This window comes from Cebus imitator, unplaced genomic scaffold, assembly GCF_001604975.1.
Source record: "Cebus imitator isolate Cc_AM_T3 unplaced genomic scaffold, Cebus_imitator-1.0 Scaffold506, whole genome shotgun sequence".
Taxonomy (NCBI): Eukaryota; Metazoa; Chordata; class Mammalia; order Primates; family Cebidae; genus Cebus; species Cebus imitator.
The window spans coordinates 817464-831453 of NW_016107821.1; the positions used below are offsets into that span (position 1 = coordinate 817464).

The 13990-nt window shown below is 38.2% G+C and overlaps 1 protein-coding gene across 11 annotated transcripts in view; it reads left to right on the plus strand.

The window, feature by feature from the left end:
• The window catches only part of LOC108292769 (microtubule-associated serine/threonine-protein kinase 4), a 347164-nt gene that overhangs the window by 306180 nt on the left and 26994 nt on the right, over positions 1 to 13990 (plus strand). For all 11 annotated transcript variants that reach the window (XM_037733236.1, XM_037733235.1, XM_017513848.2 and 8 more), the window contains 7 exons: positions 269 to 477; positions 1839 to 1977; positions 3543 to 3675; positions 4660 to 4825; positions 6698 to 6799; positions 12485 to 12607; positions 12796 to 12908. In XM_037733236.1, the coding sequence (XP_037589164.1) occupies positions 269 to 477; positions 1839 to 1977; positions 3543 to 3675; positions 4660 to 4825; positions 6698 to 6799; positions 12485 to 12607; positions 12796 to 12908 (985 nt within the window). The remainder of the gene's footprint in view (positions 1 to 268; positions 478 to 1838; positions 1978 to 3542; positions 3676 to 4659; positions 4826 to 6697; positions 6800 to 12484; positions 12608 to 12795; positions 12909 to 13990) is intronic.

Genomic DNA, 13990 nt, shown 5'->3' on the forward strand with positions numbered 1-13990 from the left:
ATTTCCTTTCTTTACCAGTGAAGATGAATGTGATGCTGTGATGCCTGAATATGACCCTTGACCTTTAATTGAAAGAATTTGAAAAAAAAATCAATCTAGCCAAAGGAGCTTAGCCTGGGATGGGATGTTTGTAGCTGCCAGCTTGTGTGAGCTAAATTCCACCTGCCATGGGAACTTTTAAAGAGTTGATTTACATGGTTTACTGTATCCCAAAAACATCCTTACTTTCTCTGTTCCTGCCAACCTCAATACTTGTGCTCCTTTTCAGGGCAGTCTACTTTGTTCGGCATAAAGAATCCCGGCAGAGGTTTGCCATGAAGAAGATTAATAAACAGAACCTCATCCTTCGAAACCAGATCCAGCAGGCCTTTGTGGAACGAGATATCCTGACTTTCGCAGAAAACCCCTTTGTTGTCAGCATGTATTGCTCCTTTGAAACAAGGCGCCACCTTTGCATGGTCATGGAGTATGTGGAAGGTATATCAGTACTGGGCACAGAGAACACGACACCTGTACCCAGAAATCCCTTGCCCATTTGTGTTGTTGAAGCTTTCTGTATTTGTGCCACATAATGGCTGTATCCACCTAGGAACTGAAGCCAGGCAATGAGATGGCTGCATTCCCAGTCATTATCTTCTGATAATTGCTTGTAAAGTGCCTGCTCTACTGTAACAAAGGGAAAATTAGTGCTCTCTGGAAAAAGGTTGTTTATCTTTTTTAATAGTTTTTAATCCTAACTACCTCCTCTCAATTGGTCATTAAAGTTGGAATATAGGTGATGGGATTTTTTTTTCTACTTATTTTTATTACATATAAAAGTACTCATCACAATTAGTCTTCTTACAGAAAGAATTAAATATATATTCTTTTCAGTCTATGGTATGAAATAAAAGGGAAAAGGAGATGCATTCAAGAAAATGCACCCAGTCTTCCTGATTTGCAGCTTTTTTCTTTCTTTCTTTAAGAGGCTTGTGGTCTACCTTTTCAATGCTCCCAGTAATCTTATTTTTATCAGTTTTACATTACGTTTATGAGTTCAAGTGACCATGACTTGTTGACATAAAGTTAAGATGAATAACTTAAGCTGTTGTCACTGAACAGAATCCCAAAGCTGTAAAACTCAAAGAAACATTAGATATCCTTTTAGTTTAATCTTTCCATTTCATAGATGAGTGAAATAAAGTCCAAGAAAGGAAGACTTACTAGATATTGAGTGGTAGATAAAAGACAAAAACATAGCTTGCCTTTTTTTCACCCAGTGTTCTTTCTACCACACCAATATTTTGCCCTTTTTAAACTCTGTTGTTGTTATCTTAACAAAAACAATAACTAACATTTATCACATATTTAATATGTGATATGTGTTGGACAATATCCTAAGTTCTTTATATAGATTATCTCGTTTTCTTCTCATGAGAATTCTAACAAGGATGACATTATTATCATCCTCATGTTACAGATGAAGGAACCAAGAATAGCTTGGTAAGAGGCAGAGCTAGAATTTGGACTCAGGTAGTGTGATTCTAGAATCCATGTTTTATGCTGGTATATTTTAAATTGTTACCATAATCCTAAAATTATGCTAGCAGTTCTTCAAAGTACAGTTTCACTTCAGAGCCAAACCTTCTCTCTTATGAATACTACTTCTTAAATAAAAATCTGTATTTTCTCCATACCATAGCTTAGTTAGAAACATGATAGGTTAGCACACAGACTCTAGTTATGACTATGATATGCTGTGAGTAGAGATGATTTCACCTTGAAATTCTGTAGTCTAAACTGATGGTCTTCATTAAGCCTTGATGCTGTAGCTGCTAACTCTTTTTCCTGTGTTATAGGGGGAGACTGTGCTACTTTAATGAAAAACATGGGTCCTCTCCCTGTTGATATGGCCAGAATGTACTTTGCTGAGACAGTCTTGGCCTTGGAATATTTACATAATTATGGAATCGTACACAGGGATTTGAAACCAGACAAGTATGTACACAAATCAAATATATGTCTTCTTTTGCCCAATACAAAGTTTTTGTATGTTTATAAAGATGTTTTCTTTTAATGCAATGCACATTTTAAAATTCTTCCATACATAATGTCCAAAATGAGTTGTTTTAACAATGTATATGGTAATTTTTATGTAAATCTTTAAAGGATATTCTTATGTGAAGTTCAGGAAACTCATGGAAAAAAGGATATGATGTGTATATATATTTTTTTTATGATTATACCTTAAGTTCTGGAATACATGTGCAGAAGGTCAGAACGTGCAGGTTTGTTACATAGGTATACAATTGCCATGGTGACTTGCTGCACCCATCAACCTGTCATCCACATTAGGTATTTCTCTTAATGCTATCCCTCCCCTAGCTCCTCACCCCCAACGATGCTTATATTAATAACTTATCAGCAACAAGAGAAAAAGATAACGATAAAGCCAGGGTTAATTTTTTTAAAGTTTTAAAAATGATGTAAATGTGATAATAGCTTCATAGAATGCTACTAGTTGTTTTCTGGATAGTTTCTTTATTTGATGTCATACTTAGATTACTCTTTCCTACTCCAAGATGAAATGCTTGATACTACATTCTGTTTTACTCACAATTTAATTTTTTATTAATGTTTAATTTATGTGAAATTCATTTTGGTGTCTGATTTGAGATAGACTTTTTTCCCCAGATGACTAGCTATTCATCTTGACACCATTTATTAAATATTTCATGCCTTCTCCAATAATTTGAATGCCTCTGAAAACATTACATATTAATATGTAAAGACTTTAAGTGTGCTGAAACGTTTACGATAAAGTTGACTCAAGTTCATTCCAGAATATTTGAAAAATTCAGGGGGAAAAAAAAAGCTAAAAACAGTATCCACAATATTACCAAAGACAACTATTAAAATTTTGAGATATTTCCATCCAGTAGTTTTTTAAAAAAAATCTCTATTCTTTTATTTTTCAAATTACTACAATACTATATATACTATTTCAAAATTTTATTTTTCCACTTAAAATGAAAGGTTTTAAATATATTCAGTTGCAGATTCTTTGCATGTGTAGGAAATATAGGTTTTGTGCTTAATAAGTAGAAATTTAAATTAGAGCTGGAAGTTGAAATCTGAAACAATATAATATTTTTCTGTTTTTCTTTATCTTATGTCTCGTTTGAATAACAAATAAGTTACTTAGTTCCTGGTGTATGCCCTTTCTTTTTTATTTTCTTTTTATGAAAATGGAAAGGGATCAGAGTTTCATACTTGAATTTTTCTAAGAGTTTCAAAGTGTTATAAACGATGCTGTATGTGGCTGCTTCAACAGAGATTAGCTATGCCTTGTCTCTAGCCCTCCCTTGTGAATTACACTCAGCTGCTAGATGCAAGTATTTGACATCTTTGTGTGACTTCATCTCTTTCCGGGCTGGGTTTTATAATAAGCTTGATGCCCATTTATTAAATAGTCTTAGAAATGGATGGGGGTAGAGGGGAAACTAAAATAGATAACCAGCTTATGAAGTGATTAATGTGTTATATGTCCTTCTGCCTCATAGCTTGTTGGTTACCTCCATGGGGCACATAAAGCTGACAGATTTTGGATTATCTAAGGTGGGACTAATGAGCATGACTACCAATCTTTATGAGGGTCATATTGAGAAGGATGCTCGAGAGTTCCTGGATAAACAGGTAAGCTTGGGTGCCATTTAGTTTATTGAGAAATACAAAGTATGGTATTGCTGGTGAAGTTCAGCATCAACTTGTGTGGGCCATCTTCACATTAATGCTGGTGGTTTAGATGTCTGTATAAACCTTACATTTAATAAAGTGCAAATTATTCCCATTTTTCTCCCTGGGCCTCTTTGAACTGTGTGCTCCCTCTACATTCCTCCCCCAACATTATGATCTATTAGCAAGATGAACGATCTAATTGTACACAAGTGAGAATGTGAGAAAGACAAATGGAAAACTGTTTTTGTAAGGAATTCAGGAGTCTCAGTAGAGTACTCGTGAAACTCATGATGCATTGTACCATCACAGGTGCTAAATCCAAGCCACGGCCCATTTCCCTTTAAGCATGCCTCATTACCATGTGCCCACAATCTGTTCATTGTAAAGTTACTTAAGGTAAACACATCTCAACTGTCATTGCTTTTATGAAATAACCTGTGTGTGAATGTATTTTGGTCATATAGATACTAAAACGATCTCTGACAATGACAAACTTAAAAATGCATTATTATTTTAAATATAAGGATTATAAATGGTTTTAATATTGTATAATAGGTAAAACTACAAAACAGGGTCAAATTCTCAATTTGAAAATAAACATTATATACAATTTTAACATTAGAGCAGAACTGTAAACTTTCCATGTTTGGTAATAATTCTTTGCCTTGGTATTTTAAATACCTTCTTATAATTATTGCCAGGCATATTTGTAAACTTTAACAAAACAGATTTGTGAGTTGTCTGCAGCGTATGACCCTTTATGCAATATCTGAGCTGTTTATGGATTTGTAACTATGCTGTTTGCTCTTAAGTTCTTTGTCCATGTGGTTGCATGTGGTTGAGCAGGTGCATTCTGGGCAAAATAATTGGTGACTAGCCATCTTGCTCATTTTAATTCATGTCTAATATTCCAATTATTCTAATATTGCAATTATCTTTTAGGTCTGTGGCACACCTGAATACATTGCACCAGAAGTGATTCTGAGGCAGGGTTATGGAAAGCCGGTGGACTGGTGGGCCATGGGGATTATTCTCTATGAATTTCTGGTTGGATGCGTGCCGTTCTTTGGGGATACTCCAGAAGAGCTATTTGGACAAGTCATCAGTGGTAAATATCATCAGGAGTTATCTTTAAGTCACTGTTGGGAAGCAGCTATTTAATGTAAATCTGTTGAGTGTCACAGTTTTTACTACTAAAATGCTAACCTTTATCAAACAGTTGAGCCAACAAATTAAAAGAATTCATTCATTGAAGCATATAACTAACATTCTTCATCTCAAGAGAGCAATTTTTGTTGAGAATTGATCTGAGGAAATTTTGTTAACATAGAATTTGGAAACGTACTGGCAACAAAACCATTTTTTATTGTGTGCTTTTTCTGCAAAGGAAATTGGTGTGGGGTTTATAGGCAATTTAATTGCCGTCCAGTCTTCCTTTCCATGATAGGAAAGTTGCACCAGGGAAGAAAAGGTTAATGTGGGTAACGTTTACATAAATGGGGAAAATGGCTAATGGCATAATGAAGAAATTAACAAAAATGTAATAAACCCTAAAACAAATGTCTACCAAATAATAAATAATGAGAATGGGAAAGAAGCAAATTGAATCCACAGATTGTTAATGATTTCATTGGTAGTTGTTGTGGCACAATGTTATTTCTATAACAGCTGTTGATCTTTCATTTAAAATTCATAACTTTTAGAAATTAACCTGCAAACTGACCCTAACTATTGTTATATGGCTTGTGGCAAAACTAAATGATAATTAAATAGGGTCTATCACTACCCTACCTGCTGATTTTATAAATTTTCCTGGAACATAGATCAAAAAGGCCACTTTTCCCGAAAGTTTGTCAGGCATCCCTGACATCTTTATCAGCCATCTACAGTCTATTTGGACTGTGTTTACAGGGTCCAGCAGTGGAAGTGGGGGAAAAATTCATTTTGCATATGAGGAGCTCCTTATCACAGCATTCTTTCCTATCACTGACTTTGCAAGCCTGGCATATTTGTAAACTTTAACAAAGCAGATTTGTGAGTTGCCTGCAGTGTGTGACCCCTTTATACAATATCTGAGCTGTTTATGGATTTATAACTAGGCTGTTTTCTGATATACTAAGGCCTGAATGGCAAAGGGAATCAACTGTTTAATTAACACAAGCAGCAAATGCTGGCTTTGTTCTTGATGCCTTACGGCTCAGATGCATATTCATGTTTTATTTTCCAAATCAGATTTAAACTGCAGCAGAGGAAGCTAGAGGCAGGCACACACAGAAATAACTCATGTTTTTATTGCATTTCCGTACACACAAGCATGCACACCTATCTTCAGGCAAACTCCTTCAGAATGAGAATGTATTCTTAATATTTATGACAGATTTTAAATACTTCCATTACTATGATTTCTTTGTTGTTTCTTATTATTATTGTTCTTTTTCTTCCTTTTCTTCTTCTTTCTTAGCATTTTCACCTTTTTTTTTCCCTAGAAATAATTATTTTTACAAAATTACTTTTTGCTTCCTAGAGCTGAAGAATTATATGGCTGTGGCTAAATTCTTAGTTGTGGAAATTAATTATCTTACCCTGAGATAATCCCTAGATAGGTAGCCACCTGAAATGCAGATGTTTAGAGTTTCTATTATTTTAATTCTTTTAATAACTAGAGAGGCAACTTTTGGAAACCAATTCTTGGAAAGAAAAATGCATTTAAAAAGCAAACGAAAGATCGGCTCATTGAAATATTCTCTTCCTACCTTGTAAAAAGTCTGTGCTACTTATGTCTTATAAAACAATGCTTCTCAAACATGACTGTGTTTAGGAATCAACTGAAGATCTTGTTGAAATGCAGACTCTGAGTTAGTAGGTCTGGAGTGGGCCTGAAACTCTGCCTTTCTGACAAATTCCCACGTGATATCCATGCTGCTGGGACCTGGAGTAGCTTGTAAACAATACGCTTATAAACAACTTTTCTTCCTTCTAGATGAGATCAACTGGCCTGAGAAGGATGAGGCACCCCCACCTGATGCCCAGGATCTGATCACCTTACTCCTCAGGCAGAATCCCCTGGAGAGGCTGGGAACAGGTTAGAGCCCATGTGTTTTAATTTTGCTAATATGCAAGAACTAATGTCTACATGGAGTGCTCCGAAGCTTTTGTTGTTGTTTTGCTTTTGGATAGGCAACATCTGTTAGTTGATGTAGACCATGACTGCAACACATTATAGCAATAATATTTTGGATTTTGTTTTCTGATTCAAAACACTGAGTACACTGAGAGAGTTGGTTGTCTTTGCTTTTTGTTCTTTTTGTGTTTGGCAAAGCAGAAATTAGACTTAATTTGTTTCAATAAATAAAACTTTTCTGGAAGAAAACCTCAAAGGCACATGTAACTCTTCTGTTCTGAAAAGCATGCATCTTAAATAACTTGAAACAGAGGATTTGATATGTGGAGCTGTTTTTGTTTTTGTCTTTAAATACACATCCCCATATGGATTTGACCCAGCATGTTGCTGTCCACAAGCTTTGAAATCGGTTATCAGTACTTGAACTAATTACTAGAAATTAGTGCCTGGGGTTGAACCTTGCTGTCCCATCACAGTGATCAGCACCATGACCCAAGAAAGAGAATTAAAAACCACTGCCTTTCAGGATTAATGAGATAGATTTCTTTCTTGCTGATTATTTTTTCTGACTGTTCTGCCAGCATGTTATTCCCTTTTCTTCTCTGTATTCTGAATAGACAGACTTTAGCGATCCCAGTATAGACTCCCAGTCTGCCTGAGTATGTGAATTTATGTAGATGAGACTAAATATTAAATATAAATGCACATAGTCTAGCCAGCATCCGTAATTTTCATCAGAGAAAAGTGTTGGCTTGATGGGTTGTTTACTCTGGGATGTTTCATTCTACCCCCATTTTAATAGAAATACCAGAAAATACTGAAGAAGTCATTTTCTCCCCTATTTGTTCCAAGACAAAAATTTGAAACAGCTCCAAATATTTATTGTGTACTATTCTTCACATTCACCCACCAATTCTCCTGTTGGAGGGCTCTGTTCTTACCTAAGCATAGAATGCTGTGCTACTAGAGTTTATGATAATGCGTTACAGCAAGGGTCAGCAAGCTACGGCCAGATTGTCCCACAGCCTGGTATTGTAAATAAAGTTTTACTGAAACATCTCCATGTCCACTCATTTAGGTATTGTATGGCTGCTTCCATGCTACAAGGGCAGAGTTAGGTAGTCATGACAGAACATATGACCTGCAAAGACTAAAATGTTTACCACTTTGCCCTTTACACAGAAGCTTTGTAGACCCTGCATTAGAGAATCCAAGAAGCCTTAAAATTGGGGCTTGACTAGAAAACTTGTTTTAGTTGAGCCTCTCACTAGAGCACCTTATGCCTTTTTACCTTTTTCAGTGGATGAGTGGACTTTTAACCTGAAAAGGCAATATAAATTGAGCTTAAGGGCATAAACTCCACAGTCAGCCTGAGTTTAAATCTTGAAAAAGATTACTTCTTTTTCCATTGCTCATCTCCTCATTTTTGAAAAGGAGCTTTTAGAAGTGCTATTTCATAGGATTATTATAAGGATAAAAAGAAATTATTCTAGGGAAGAACAGGCATCCTGCTGGATGGCTTTTTAAAACAATTCCTCCAGAGTCATCTGCCTCATTAACAACAGTTTTATCTTAGAATTCTTTTCTAGGTTCATAAACTGACATGATTTCCTATTCTGTTATGAATGCACACTGCTGTAGTCCTTTAGTAAGCCCATAGTGTGTGTTTATTGTTTGGTTGGGGTTTGTTTGTTTTGAGATGGAGTCTTGCTCTGTCACCCAGGCTAGAGTGCAATGGTATGATCTTGGCCCACTGCAACCTCTGCCTCCTGAGTTTTCTGATGCCTAAGCCTCCCAAGTAGCTGGGACCACAGGCTCATATTACCATGCCTGGCTAATTTTTGTATTTTTAGTAGAGGGGATTTTGCCATGTTGGCCAGGTTGGTCTTGAACTCCTGGCCTCAAGTGATCCACCCATCTTGGCCTCCCAAAGTGCTGAGGTTACAGGTGTGAGCCATCATGCCTGGCCTCATCCTATGTGTTTCAACCCCTGTTACATGAAGTTAGGTGTGGAATTTTCCACTTGTGGTGTCATATCGGTGCTCAAAAAGTTACAGATTTTGGAGCCTTTCAGATATAAAATTTTCAGACTAAGGATGTTCAACCTGTATTCTGCCCTCTATTTACTCTTCCAAGAAAACTTGGATTCTTGGTTGTGCTTGATTTAACTAGACAAGGATGTGATAATGTTCAGCATATCTGTGTTTATAAATCATATGCTTCAAGTTACTTCTCTGCACATTTTCTTGTTGACTGCTACTTTCAGTCTTTTTAGGGTTTGACAGTTTGAAGAACAAATCCCCTAACAGAAACCCAGAAGAGACATTTAAAAGACCCTACTCAAGCTCTTAGAATTGTCAAGTGCTTGCCAAACAGGCCAGTCCAACATGACAGGTCCCAGTAGGGCCTGGAGACTGAGGCTGAGAATCCCACAGGCCTGCCATGCTGCCTCCAATGACAGCGTTTTGTATTTATGCATATTTAGTGGGCAAAATAATGCACCGTGAAAATGTGCGAATGCACATTTGCCCAAGAGATTAGAGAGGCTGAGAAAAGGGTGTGAAGAACATAATGGATGTTTAAGAAACTTCCATGAAAGGAGAGAAAAGGGAAAGTGTTAGTGTCAAAGCATAAATTGCAATTTGGGAGCTTGTCCTACTGGAACTATACTTTTGAACTTGTCAAGTATTGAGTGGCAGCCTGACTCATTGGACTTCAGAGCTGCTCAGATGTCACTGCTACCCATGTCTTGAATAGTTTCTTCATTGCTCTGAGTCTCAGTTTCCTAGTCTATGGAAATGGGCATTTTATATGTTTCACAGGATTATTGTGAGGCATAAATGCAAAAATGTTCGTGAAGGTATATAGTTCATTTACTAAGTACTGAACAGGAGCTCAAGGAATAATATTTCCCTTCCCTTCATGATAAATTCTTACAATGAGAACTATCATTTGCATGAGTGATTTGTTTTTAGCTCATGATGCTATCACCCATATTTTACCAAAAGCTTAGCCCAGAGGTCATTTCCAATTTGTTCCTTTCTTTTCTTCCTTATCTCTCCCTAAGTGCAAAAGAAACTGGACCCACTGATACCAGCTTGTGATAAGTGAGGCACAAAGGCCAAAGGGTGAGAAATGTGAACTAGATCAACCATGGGCTTGGGGAGGACCCATTTGTCCTTGCCTACAGAGATGAAACAAAGGCTCTCACCAGCTTGGGTCCCAGAGGGTAGCAGGCGGTAGGGGGTAAAACCCTTAACACTCTGGCTATAGTCTGGTTGAGCTCTTGGCCGTAGAGAAACTGCTTTTCTGGTAAAATTTAGCAACCCAAAATGTCAGGGCTGGGCCGTTGATGTGGCCCCATGAGCAGCAGCTAAAGTGATAGTCATTGTGGTACAGTGGAACCATCGCTACACTAGGAGTCCAGAGATGTGTGTTGTGGGCCCCTAACTAGGGCTTTCCCTATCCAACACCCACCCCATGCTGATGACCTCTGTGTTGGATAGGGAAACAGTTAAGCCCTCTTAGCTTTTATATTCTGTTTCTCCAAGTAAAAGAGCACTAGAGGGCCAGGTGCAGTGGCTCACGCCTGTAATTCCAGCACTTTGGGAGGCCGAGGCAGGCGGTTCACCTGAGGTCCGGAGTTTGAGAACAGCCTGACTAGCATGGAGAAACCCCATCTCTACTAAAAATAAATTAGCCGGGTGTGGTGGTGCATGCCTGTAATCCCAGCTACTCAAGAGGCTGAGACAGGAGAATTGCATGAACCCTGGAGGCAGAGGTTGCAGTGAACCAAGATCTCACCATTGCACTCCAACCTGGGATCAACATGAGTGAAATTCCGTCTCAAAAAAAAAAAAAAAAAGAGCACTAGAAGAAAATGAGATGGGCAACTGTGTATAGGGACATTGATTAGGAATAGGTGAGAGCAAGGATGCATGGTGGGCTGGAATGAGACTCTGCAGAGATGCTGCAGAACAGCCGCATGAGGTGGCTGTCAGGCTCAGTTCCCCAGTATTGGCGGTTCTGAATCTGTTTGCAAATCAATGCAAGAGAGATGATGGAGTGGTTTAGTGCCGCTAAAGCATGCCTCCACCTTATATGTGGTACTGAGGTTGGGCCTGGGTGTTTTTAGGCAGGCCTAGGTTCAGCTTTGAATCTTTACCCTCTGGGGGATCGTGGTCCATGGTGCTTTATTGCTTATGCTTCATTTCCATATCCACAAAAGGTGCTGATAATGCCCACTTGGTGTGATTATGTTTGGTGATATAATTAAAGGAAATAAGACACCTGTCCTGTAGCATCTAGTACAATACATGTCACAAGTTGGTCCTCAGTCATAGCTGCTCATGCTTACCCTCAGACTCCAGGATTTTGCTGGAAATGTGGAAACCACCTGCATAATCTGGGGTAAAGATTACAATTAAATGTTTTGTAAAGAAGAATGCATTTCCCCCTTTTTTGAGTAATTTCCTCGCTTTGCTGTTTTCACTCCATTCCCTCGTTTTCAGAACACCAATTTGCCCTGGCTGAGTTTAGAGTTAGAGCTGACACTATGCCTTGTGCTAGAGTGGTCCAATGAGGACAGAATCCAATCTTTGATCCACAGACAGCAACCCCCAACCAAGATTCACAGCCCATTTTGCATTCAACTTGGCATTTCTCATCCTGTTCTTTTTGTACCCCACAGAGGACAGGATGAGAGGCCTGGTTGACAACTGCAAGAAAGAGGCATTTACTTGCACCTAGCAGAGATCTCTTGGCAGGGAGGCTGATTAGACCCTGTATCAGCTTCTCAGAAATCTCTCTTCCTAGAGTTTTTTTAGGATTGGTTCTTTGTTATTTCCCTCTACCATATATGTGCTGGTAGCAGGGTGAGGGTCTGACTCTTCTGCTATGATATTATAACATGTACCTTTTTCTTTTTATATAGGGCATAGTGTTAATATTTTTGATGGGCCTGTCCTTTAAAATCACTCTTTAAAATTATGAACTGAATTGAAAACATTTTACTATCATGCTGACTTGGCAAAAAGAAGCCTAAAACTTTGAAATGGTGATTGATATTTTGGGGGGCATTATAAGTCTATAAAAAACAGGTTTGTCAGTTTCCTATCTAAGAATCTGCTATCCACAGAATCTAATTCTTATCTATGTTAATGAGCAATCTAATAAAATTGAATGGTGATCTCTATAAATAATATTTAGGAAAAAAAATATCAATATTAACTTTACCTCCAGAGGAAATGTTGCTGTGAACACATGTTGTACCTTGTTATGATTTCTTTGGGTTTTTAATGAGAGAGTCTGCTGTGGACCAATATTTATCCACCTCTCCAGGTTCAGCATAATGTGATTGTAAGTGGCCACATCATTAACCTTTGAAAAATGGAGGAAGTCATGGAAAAAAACTAACAAAGAAAAAAACAGTGCCATAGCAACTGCTGTTAGCAACATCAAATCTCCTACTGATAATTTAACAGAAAAATTTGTGGGGCTTTGGTTGTAGAATGAAAAAGTATGATTTTCATGCGTGTATTTCTCTGCTGATACGTTTTCAAAATTGTTGTTAAAAACTGATGTTTGCCTTTACTTAGTGGGGATAGTTTAACACTTTCCTCTCTGTCTCTACCTGTCCCCTTCCAGGTGGTGCCTATGAGGTGAAACAGCATCGGTTCTTCCGTTCTTTAGACTGGAACAGTTTGCTGAGACAGAAGGCAGAATTTATTCCCCAACTGGAATCTGAGGATGACACAAGTTATTTTGATAGTATGTGCTTTATCTGACATAAAACATTGTTTGGCCTTTACCCGATAAATAATTATCTTTGCTTTTGAACCTTTTCATATCTCTGAGTTCTTAAACATAATGTTGATTTGATACAGAAACTCATAATTAAAATATCTAAAAGCTGAAAATCTGAGTAATTGGACCTGTTCCCAAACATTTCACTGCAGCTCGGTCTGAGAAGTATCATCATATGGAAACGGAGGAAGAAGATGACACAAATGATGAAGACTTTAATGTGGAAATAAGGCAGTTCTCTTCATGTTCACACAGGTTTTCAAAAGTAAGTGAAATGTGGCAAAAACATACAGAGTCTCTCTGGGAGAATCTCCCACTGGCCAGATCTCATCCCTGAGCAGCTTGGATACTTACCCTTTCAGGGATCTGAGGTCTCCTATGCTTAAACTTCCTTTTTGTTGAAGAAAAGTGACCCCATCAACTTATAGTCTGCCTCTATCCTTCTGTGATAATATATATCTCTCTCCACAAATTAAGATCTGGTTTTCTGAGAGACACAGCTTTGCACCCACAGTCTCGTTTTTGGACTGTGTAACTGCTGCTTATATGATGACCTTGCCTTGAACATCTCTCACCTGGCTCAGTGCCGCCAGGCTACGGAGGCATCACTCATTGCTTTCAACTTAGGGTAAAGAGCATGAGCTTTCCTGTGTGCAGAGTCTTCTTCTAGGGATTACACAGAGTATGACACAAGGAGGAGGCTCAATCCTTGACGTAAGCAAAGATAGCTGGGAGTTGACTGTAGGATTGTAAAGTCTCGTAACTGCCAGGTGTGCTGGCTCATGCCTATAATCCCAACACTTGGAGAGGTAGAAACAAGAAGATAGCTTGAGCCCAGGAGTTTGAGGCCCGCCAGGGCAATATGACGAGACCCCATTCTCCATAAGAAAGAAAAAAAAAAAAGACAAAAAAAAGAGAAAATCTCCTAACCAATAAATAGAAATTGTAAGTCATATTGAAAAGGTAGTAGGAAGCCAAGCTAGAATCATGAAAATGATAGAAGATAATGAAATTGATGCTTGGGAAAGATGCCTTTTTTACCAGTAGAGGTAAGATTTAAAAAAACAATCAAAACAGGGCCGGGCGCGGTGGCTCAACGCCTGTAATCCCAGCACTTCGGGAGGCCAAGACGGGTGGATCACAAGGTCAAGAGATCAAGACCATCCTGGTCAACATGATGAAACCCCGTCTCTACTACAAATACAAAAATTAGCTGGGCATGGTGGCGTGCGCCTGTAGTCCCAGCTACTCAGGAGGCTGAGGCAGGAGAATTGCTTGAACCCAGGAGACGGAGGTTGTGGTGAGCTGAGATCGCGCCATTGCACTCCAGCCTGGGTACCAAGAGCG